The sequence below is a fragment of the Lasioglossum baleicum genome, chromosome 18, assembly GCF_051020765.1.
Source record: "Lasioglossum baleicum chromosome 18, iyLasBale1, whole genome shotgun sequence".
Classification (NCBI taxonomy): domain Eukaryota; kingdom Metazoa; phylum Arthropoda; class Insecta; order Hymenoptera; family Halictidae; genus Lasioglossum; species Lasioglossum baleicum.
In genome coordinates, this window is record NC_134946.1 from 8,341,524 (window position 1) to 8,350,457 (window position 8,934).

Below are 8,934 nucleotides of genomic sequence, written 5' to 3' on the forward strand. Positions count from 1 at the left end.
TCTGTCGGATTACATGTTAGCAAAAGTTTCATTTCTGCTGAATGAAATCCAATATTCCCGTGAATATTTCATTTTATTTATGAATGAAGTGTAAATTCTACTTAAGAGTGATTATTCGAACAAATTCCGTGTAAAATGCAGCGGACAATGGTAATTACATGGTTATATAAATATCCATTACGTCGATTAAAATCTATGTATCATCAGTAAAACGTGGTACATTGTCTATAAATTCTTCTTAGAAATGTAAAAACCACAATTAAATAAATATTTATATGAAGTTTTTCAAGAAATTCTTGATGCCGTGCGGACTGTGTGCTGCAGTGCCAGTCGTGAAACCTGTTAATCCAACAGAGGAGCAGCCAAAACCATGCTCCTCCGAAGCACAGTCAACGAATCTGATAAAACCATCTGAGCTGCCCATTTACTCCACAGATGCTGGGTATTCTAAACAGATGCCATGGTAAAGCGCAAGTAATTTCATATCGACAAATGCATTTTGATTCCTCTTAAAAAACGTTTGCCACATTAAATAATAAATCATGTTGTATGTTATGTATAATCTTTTCTAGCACAGAGCATCCTCCATCAGTAGTCGAGGAGAACATCCGCAAAGTGCGTGTACAATTGCAAGGGCTCAGACATGTGACTGACGGTGTCTCGCAGCAAGTTTCTGCAGCTATAGATAATTTTAATTGTAGGTACTTGTAATCAGAGCTAGGTGAAATACTATTGGATTGGAAAGAAAGTTCGTAGCATTTTCAAATTAATAATCAAAGATAAAGTTAAGGTATTTATTCATATATTTATTCAATAACACGAGAAGTTACCTCGAAAATGATAAAAATTAATAGAAGAGGAGAGATTTATTGAATAAATCTATGAATCAATATCTGAATTTTAGCTTTCAATTTTAATTTACAAACTTTCGTTCCAACCCAATATTTTAAATGCTGAATTAGTAAATAGTCTATTTTATTTGATATCATACGTGCACTTTTAATAATAAAATATTTGATTTGTTAGAAAAAGCTTTTAAAGTAGTATTTTATTTGAAGAATTCTCAAAATAGTAAGAATTCGATTTATTTTTTCTCTTATTCGTAACTTGTATGTTATTTGAATTGCAGAACAACAATTATTAAAAATTAATTTAAAAGAATTTGAAATATTTTTTCTTTAAAATTTTACTCAGCTCTGTTTGTATTTCTGTCTAACAATACACTTGTATATAGACAGCGGATTTTATGCATTTATGACAAAAATGGGTAGATTTAGAACAGTATTTAAAAATACTGTTATATTAATTTCAACCTGTTAAACTTATTAAGGAAAATGAATTTTTATTTCACTCCAGTTTGTTGTAATTTAGATACAAAATTTTTATTTTGCATAAAGATCCACTGTCTACTTGTAAGTAAATAATGTTTCATTTCTGCAGATATAATTGACTACCTACAAGACCAAGCAAATTTTCTACCACGAGTTGGAGCTGTTGGTATTGGAGGCTTATCAGGACTGATACTGGGTCTCCGAGGAGGTTTTTTCAAGAAATTGCTGTACACAACAACAGGTGCTGGTGCAGTTGGAGTAGTTTGCTTCCCAAAGGAAGCGAAGGAAGCATATAGTATGGTGGAGCACTATGGACAAATTAGTTATAACTTTATTTACGGAGGTATGTTTTATTCTTCTATTAAAACGAACATTATAATAATAATATTAATGGCGTTATTTGCGAATATGACAATGATTTCAGTTAAACCAGGAGATAACAAAGAGGAAACTTCGTTTAAGGAGTTGCCATTACTTAAAAGTGTACTTGAATCGGAATACTTTCAGTTGATAAAAAAACCTTTTGAAAAAATTTCTGAAATGAAGGAGGTAGGATGCAAAAACACTGATTTATTATTGCATCATTCCTCCTGTACTCCCAGTTGCAATTAATTTAATCCTCAGTCCTAGACAAATGTCTGTACATTAATCATTGATTAAATTTGAACTTTCAAAGTTATTTACGAGATGGCTATTATAAATTGCATATAGATAAACTCTTTTTGAAACAATTTTGACTATAGATCTCGAAACACCCAACGAAAACGCTTTGGAAGTCCGCACAACAACGTTTCAACAGAATAACGATAACAATTCCAAACACCTAGATCCAATCGCATTAGCAGAAACTCCACACATGGAGAAGATGCAAAATTCGAACAGTCAAAATACGTGGATTAAGTGGAAATAACTGTTTAGGTACCATTTCCACTCCCACCTTTCTGAAGTCCTGCAAAATCACCATTACGATTCACTCATCATCATATGATTTTCATATATTTGTTATCGTGTACTGATAATAATTTTTTTATTTTAGGGAAAGTCGCCTGAAAGTAAATCTGAAACGAAGAAGGAATGAACTATGATGTATAGTAGTAAATAGCAAATATTACATGGTAAGACTAATTTATACATACACGTGATTAAATTATACAATGATTTACTAGAATTGTTGCATGTACTAATAAAAATATAAAATATCTGTTATTAGAAAACTCTGTTCAATGAATCCAATAAATAATTCCCTTGAAGAAAATTATTCAAAAAATGAAATAACATGACAAAATTTTCTTCATTCCTCTCATACGAATTTTGCGCATTTTTTCAAAGTTTTTTGCACAATTTCTTCGCGCAAGTTTCTATTCTTGCGACTGCACAACTTTATCGCGCAAAATATAAAAAGCATTGTTCCGAGATATTGATAGAACAGAAAGTCTATTTCTATGATTCAACGGTTATGAGAACATAATTACATACTCACACTCACACTGTCAAAAAATAATTACCTAGCCATCACATAGTTCTCGATCTATTTATACTTGCAGTGCAGGTTAGGTTGATCACTGTCACATTGCATGCTAAATATGTACAGTGAAATCGTCGATTGATAGCGAAGAAACATAAATTTTTATGTTTATTTATACGTGATCCTCAACCGTGATTGCATTTATTTTAGTATATTTATATTTGAAAACAGAGGACAATGAATTCCAACAAAGCAAAATTATCGAAAAGTATATTGGACATGAAAGTAAGTTGAGAAGTTCTGTAAGTTGTAAATATATAACTTGTTCTTTTTTTGTATTCATAATTATAAATTGTTTTTCTAGTTTATGAAGCGTACAAAAGAAAAAGTCGAAAAGCAACAGTTTCAAGAAGAAGGTGAAGAGTATTTTGGGAATGAGTTGACGAAGCGTATGATGAAAGATTCGTAAGTTTCTTTCATACTCATAACTAGTTTACCAAACAAAATTATACTAAATTTATTTTTCATTTCAGGGAGAGATTCATCATGGAGCCTAGTTATATTTTCTGTGAGAAATTAATCGATGGCAGAGTAAGTTACCAAGGAATGAATCCTGAGATTGAGAAATTAATGGAACACGAGCAAACCAAAGAACGTGTTGCGATGGAATTGAAAAAGGAAACAGATATCTCGGATGAACAAATGGTAAAACATTGGAAAGGCATGAAGAAACTAAAATCTGAACATAAATACGAAAAGCAGTCGCATAGAGACAGTATTAAATCTGCTGAAGCAACGTCGAAAAAGCCAAAGTTTCTGAAACCTCAAGACTAGTGTTAAATATCAATTATTTGTATAGTATATATATATATATATATATATATATATATATATATATATATATATATAATTGCTAGCTGTTAAGTTCTTCTGTAAAGACTGTATTTACTTCAATTCACATTTATGGATCCTCTTTATTAATCATTGTGTCATATTCGTCGCACAAATTTCTGAAAGTTAGCACAGATAAATTCTGCGTGTCATACTTTTTCAATCCTTTTTCCCAAAGTAAATTGAAACTGTTATCAGGAAACTGAACACCTATATTTTCAAATATACCTTTCATCTCTTCTTTATTCCGTGGCTATAAAAAATAATTTCAGTTACTATTTCTCAGATTGTTTGTACATACTTATACATACTTTGGTAAGATCATTTCTTCCCAGACCATGTCGGGTAAAGGCAGATGGAAAAATGAGATCATAAGCCGTAGTTCCATCTTTCAAAGTTCTATGCACACCTTCCTCTGCAAAATAACCATATCAGACAATGTAAGTACAATGATAGTAATAAAAATCATGTATTTCACTATCTTCATACTAACTCGTAATATCTGTTTCTTCTGTACTTCCAATTGTATCTTTGTATGTAGTGTGACAACACTGACACTCCAAAGGAGTCCCTAACAGAATAACAAAAATTATTGGTAAATAGTATCTTTTTTTATAGATTCTTTTTAAAAGATATACTAAAATGCATTACTCTTAATTTTCGGTAGTGTTGGAAAGTCATATTTCCAATTTAAGAGATTTAGGAGTTGTGTATAATTAACATTGTTCTCTTTACGTATCCCAAGAAGATCTAATAGCGGTGTTAGATATGTTTTCTTTATGTACATTTTGTATTTGGCTAATACAGAAAAGACTATGTCTTCTGACAGTATTCCTACGTAATCCTATAAAGGTATGTATTTATTAATTATTAAGCGTACTTAATAATTATGCATATTACTTTATCAAGACTGGATAGCTCTTCATAAATATCTAAAAATGGAATTTCTGGGGTTTGTTTCTTGAACTTCTGACGTAAAGTGTTTATATTCTGCAAGTACTTCTGCTGTTCTATGACATCATCATTAACAGGACTATCGGAGATAATATTTGTTTGCTCTCTTTTGATTGTCTTTCCATGAACCATATCCATAAATACTTCTGCTTCTTTAAAATTTCTAAAAACAGAACATTCTTAGATTATTATACTACATTTTATTTAGCGTAAGCACATATTACCTTACTTTTCCAATATGATCATGTGTACGCTGTTTATAATCAGCTAGGATGGGATTAACAAGCACAGAAGGAGGAGAACGGATCCATGTTAGCAGTTTTTTTACCCTCGTACCATTATTATCTGTATTATGGTATTTTCCAAAACGAAAATTTTGATCGAATGGTTGCTTATAGCTAGAAGTATAATCGAAGAAGTAGCAAATACATAAAGCATTTTTCATTTTATTATTCCATACTTTCTTTTAATTTGCTCTGCGGGCAGGTAACTGTTATGGCTTTTCTTATACATTTCCAGAATATCTGGATTCAAAATATCCATTTGGTTTGCTTTTGCCTGAAGCAATTCAATCATGGATGTCTCTAATTATTGGGACATATACAGCTGTTGTTAAAAATATATTTTGTAAAGATTTAATGGCAGGTGTTAGAGCTTTGTACCAAATTTAGTTTTCTTCCCGAAGATTGTTTCCCATGGGTTCATGCCAATCGGAAGGTTTGGAGTTTGGTAATGTGTTTTGCCAACTTCTTTGTTCCAGTAGCTGTTCATCACAGTGTTTCTTAGTTCATAAATTAGGGTTTGGAACTGTGATTCTTGGTCTGCTTGCAAACATTCCTTTACCTTAAATTACATCTTATCGTGTATTAATTGTTTATTATATTGTATCATATGAATTGATTATTATCTTACACCAGCAGTACTTTTAGCTGTGCCACTATGCACCAATGCATTTTCTGCTTTTTTCTCATTATAGTCAAGCATGCGTTTCAAGGCTTCAACTTTGTCTTCCAAAGAATATTCCATGAAACATTCCCTAATATCAGAATTTTTATTTTTCATCTGAAAAAGAATAATCAAAAACAATTAAAATTCTTCTAAAAATATTCTTGAAATATATCCTATCTTACTGTCTTTTTATTAATGCAACGTTTATTTTCTCGAGTTTCGTTGAAACATTCATTTTGTTTACACAATTTTTCCATCTTTCATGGAAAATAGAAAATTCATTTACTAATAATACAGCAAAATTATAAAAAACAGAACATAGTTGCATAATTGCGCGTTCTTGTTTCGCGCATAATTTTACTCTTTTATAAATAATTAAAAATGAGGCCCCTATAAAATGATTTATTTGATATAAATAAATCAATATAGTATTTCGCGGTACTTCTAAAAAATTACTTTTGCTACATTATGCTGTGCAAGTAATAATTTTATTATAATATTTGATGGAGCTATATATAATATGTACATATAATTTAAATTCAATTCAATTATTGATGCTCCAACTGCGCACTGCGCATGTGCATTAGAAATTGAAAGACTGTTCGTGTCATGCATTATATACTATAATCGCTTCGTGGCTCTTTGTACGACATTATAACACGATCATAAACAGTAATATTATTTAAACAGATTTTGAATTGTATGTAACAGTGCAACGGTAATGATGGCAGTCAAACAAAATACAAAACGATCGAAATGGGCCCTGGACTTCGCTCACAAGTTGGTAACTTGTTTTAATTAACATTTTCATTACTCACATTCGATTTAGTAAATGTTGAGATATAAACATTTCATAAGATTTAAAACATTAACAAGCTCTGAAACTTTGATTTGTAAGTACGTAATTAAAAGGTTAGGTTCCGTATAGGTTAGGTTTTGTACGAATACACAATGACAGTTTTATATTTATGTACTAAAACGTAGATCTCCAAACCTACAATACAAGATTAGGGAAATTTATTCATGTTTTTTGTACATATAGACAATCATATTGCAGAAAATCATTATTAAAAAACCAATCAAATTGGACTACAATTAAGTTCAATACTTTTTATACTTTTTGCTTAAAATGCATTGATGTTCTAATTATTTGTGGCTTTTAGGAACAAACAAGACAAAAATGCAGACATCCCTGCACCCCCAGGCTATACACCGGCAGTCGCATTGTTTCATGCTGCGGAATCGATTAGGGAAACAGATTCCAATCATTTAATAATGAAAAAATCGTGGGATCTTGCATTGGGTCCTCTCAAACAAGTTCCAATGAATTTATTTATTATGTATATGGCTGGTAACTCTATAGCAATATTCCCAATTATGATGGTTGGAATGCTGATCATTAGACCAGTGAAGGCACTGTTCACTCTCCAGCAAAGTGAGTGTTATAATTACACATCAATATTATCATTAATTCTCGGGAGGTTGTGGTTGATCTGACGGATACGTATAAAATCTAATTCTAAATATTTTTGAACAGAAGTGTTGTAGCTAGACGGGGATCTTTATGCAAAATAATTATTTTCTATAAGTGAAGTAGAAAATTATTTTCTTTCTTAATATGTTTAATAGGTTGATAATAATTAGATTGCGGATGTTTATGTAATTTTCAATTTTTACAGACAAATTTTGAGAAAGTAGAATAAAATAGAATATTATTTCCAGTGGTAGTAGCATTTGCAGATCCGAAATAAATAGAAATTGTACTAAATTCTGTCAAATTTTATGTTCCATCCGTTTTTCAATACTTTTAGAAGCCATAAATGCATAAAGATCCGCAGTCTAATAATAATATATTATTTTAAAATTCTTCTAACGTTTCTACTATTTTCAATTACACCAACTCATCTTTGCCATAAATGCATAAAATCCGTTGTCTAGTTATAACATTTCCTTCCAAAGAGTAGCTGTTGTTCGCTTCCTTTACCAAAACGATTCAGGTTTTCGCGAAATACTTGTAACGGGAAGTAGGTAGTGGGGCATAGACACTTACAAGTTTCTTTGTGCCATCTTCTCGTGGATGAGGAATACATTTTATATGCATCTGTTAGATCAACCATGACCTCCTAATGGTTAAACTTAATGGTTAAACCATTCAACTTAAGCTATCCTCAAATTGTTTCCTATATCTTAACTCTTACTTTTCTACAGCGTTTAAGGTCATAGAGGGAACTCATGCTTTCGGTCAGAAGTTCGTTTACTTCTTGGGTCAGTTGGTAAACATGGCATTGGCATTGTACAAATGCCAGTCGATGGGACTGCTCCCAACGCATGCTTCAGACTGGCTGGCATTTGTAGAGCCACAGGCTCGGTTGGAATATTCTGGTGGTGGATTCATATACGTATGACGCAGAGAACTGTTGTGAACTTAGGTATATTGTACCATTTGTGTGGATTACAGTTCGACACATTTCATAAAAATGTTTTATTAAAATAAAATCGAAAAATACTATATATTGTGACTATCACATACTTCTGTACATATTTGTCCAACACTCATTCTGCAAAGTAAGCATAATACAAGTCTTTAGTTGAATTATTTCTTTTTGTATTCGTCTGCTATTTCTTTCAACCGTTGAATGATCTTGGAAGGATCATCCACACGAGGCACCTAGAAAAATGATCATTATAATAAGTTTGAATGATTCAAATCGTTAGATAATTTTATATTAAGAACCTACTTCATAGTTTTGGCTAATGTACATGCCAGCGTACACACCCAGACCAAAGGTAACCTAAAAGAAAATGTAACAGTTTAGTACTTTCTTCGATTCAAAATACAATTGCATGAAAATGATTATTGTAACATACCACAGCCTTAATCATTTTTCTAATGGCAGTTGTTTACTGATACTTAATTACAGTTTTTCTTCCTCTTAGATCATAAACCTAAATATTGATCGAACGATGATGCAGATTTTATTAGACTTTGCATTTTACGCAGAATCAATCACTGATAACATATATTTCCATATGACGATCGAATTGTTTACTGTTCTAAAGAAATTATATATGAGAATTTTAAATTACTATCGCTAATTAATTCAGTTAAATTACGCTGAATCAACTGTTTGTGAAAAACAGTTCAAACAAGAATCCAGCTACACGATCACCTTCGTAAACGTCATTTATGTAGTTCCAGATAGTATCAGAATAGTATATACAAAACACTAAATAATTACGCGTTGAAATTGCATCTTTGTTGGGAGAACGGAGCAGGACGTGCTTATTGCTGTGCGCAGCGCTTCTGGTGCGTGTAAATTAGGCGGGAATTTCAAATGCCAAATA

At 31.4% G+C, this 8,934-nt stretch overlaps 4 protein-coding genes across 5 annotated transcripts; 3 read left to right on the forward strand and 1 right to left on the reverse strand.

Annotated features, from left to right (window-relative positions):
- The first annotated feature begins 8 nt into the window (after window positions 1-8).
- On the forward strand, window positions 9-2,545 carry Mic26-27 (MICOS complex subunit 26/27). 2 transcript variants are annotated; one of them, XM_076442530.1, is made up of 6 exons: window positions 9-150; window positions 282-463; window positions 573-697; window positions 1,441-1,674; window positions 1,756-1,880; window positions 2,368-2,545. In XM_076442530.1, exons 1-6 carry the CDS (start codon window positions 136-138, stop codon window positions 2,407-2,409), a joined length of 723 nt encoding a protein of 240 aa, XP_076298645.1. In that variant the 5' UTR covers window positions 9-135; the 3' UTR covers window positions 2,410-2,545. The 2 variants fall into 2 exon arrangements, with proteins under 2 accessions (XP_076298645.1, XP_076298647.1); XM_076442532.1 differs by having other exon boundaries at window positions 291-463.
- Mpp6 (M-phase phosphoprotein 6) lies at window positions 2,370-6,370 on the forward strand. The gene is made up of 5 exons (XM_076442535.1): window positions 2,370-2,446; window positions 3,007-3,081; window positions 3,161-3,261; window positions 3,330-3,655; window positions 3,688-6,370. The coding sequence occupies exons 2-4, from the start codon at window positions 3,034-3,036 to the stop codon at window positions 3,628-3,630; spliced, it is 450 nt and encodes a 149-aa protein (XP_076298650.1). The 5' UTR covers window positions 2,370-2,446; window positions 3,007-3,033; the 3' UTR covers window positions 3,631-3,655; window positions 3,688-6,370.
- Window positions 3,758-6,759, reverse strand: LOC143217859 (EF-hand domain-containing family member B). The gene is made up of 10 exons (XM_076442516.1): window positions 5,772-6,759; window positions 5,554-5,703; window positions 5,304-5,484; window positions 5,102-5,225; window positions 4,866-5,039; window positions 4,588-4,804; window positions 4,339-4,531; window positions 4,181-4,258; window positions 3,999-4,102; window positions 3,758-3,940 (listed from the first exon to the last, which is right to left on the reverse strand). The coding sequence occupies exons 1-10, from the start codon at window positions 5,844-5,846 to the stop codon at window positions 3,758-3,760; spliced, it is 1,479 nt and encodes a 492-aa protein (XP_076298631.1). The 5' UTR covers window positions 5,847-6,759.
- On the forward strand, window positions 6,228-8,100 carry Emc4 (ER membrane protein complex subunit 4). Its single transcript, XM_076442534.1, has 3 exons — window positions 6,228-6,369; window positions 6,753-7,024; window positions 7,798-8,100. Exons 1-3 carry the CDS (start codon window positions 6,311-6,313, stop codon window positions 7,992-7,994), a joined length of 528 nt encoding a protein of 175 aa, XP_076298649.1. The 5' UTR covers window positions 6,228-6,310; the 3' UTR covers window positions 7,995-8,100.
- The last annotated feature ends 834 nt before the right edge of the window (window positions 8,101-8,934 follow it).

Excerpts from the sequence above, each read along its gene's own strand:
- Mic26-27 (XM_076442530.1), top strand. Across the intron at positions 698-1,440 it reads AGCTATAGATAATTTTAATT|ATATAATTGACTACCTACAA; the intron begins GTAGGTACTTGT and ends TCATTTCTGCAG. Across the intron at positions 1,675-1,755 it reads TTATAACTTTATTTACGGAG|TTAAACCAGGAGATAACAAA; the intron begins GTATGTTTTATT and ends CAATGATTTCAG.
- Mpp6 (XM_076442535.1), top strand. The coding sequence starts at position 3,034 with ATGAATTCCAACAAAGCAAAATTATCGAAAAGTATATTGGACATGAAA. Across the intron at positions 3,082-3,160 it reads AAAGTATATTGGACATGAAA|TTTATGAAGCGTACAAAAGA; the intron begins GTAAGTTGAGAA and ends TTGTTTTTCTAG. Across the intron at positions 3,262-3,329 it reads AAGCGTATGATGAAAGATTC|GGAGAGATTCATCATGGAGC; the intron begins GTAAGTTTCTTT and ends TTTTCATTTCAG.
- LOC143217859 (XM_076442516.1), bottom strand. The coding sequence starts at position 5,846 with ATGGAAAAATTGTGTAAACAAAATGAATGTTTCAACGAAACTCGAGAA. Across the intron at positions 5,226-5,303 it reads CGGGAAGAAAACTAAATTTG|AGACATCCATGATTGAATTG; the intron begins GTACAAAGCTCT and ends CCCAATAATTAG. Across the intron at positions 5,040-5,101 it reads GCAGAGCAAATTAAAAGAAA|CTATAAGCAACCATTCGATC; the intron begins GTATGGAATAAT and ends TTATACTTCTAG.
- Emc4 (XM_076442534.1), top strand. The coding sequence starts at position 6,311 with ATGATGGCAGTCAAACAAAATACAAAACGATCGAAATGGGCCCTGGAC. Across the intron at positions 6,370-6,752 it reads GCCCTGGACTTCGCTCACAA|GAACAAACAAGACAAAAATG; the intron begins GTTGGTAACTTG and ends TGTGGCTTTTAG. Across the intron at positions 7,025-7,797 it reads ACTGTTCACTCTCCAGCAAA|CGTTTAAGGTCATAGAGGGA; the intron begins GTGAGTGTTATA and ends ACTTTTCTACAG.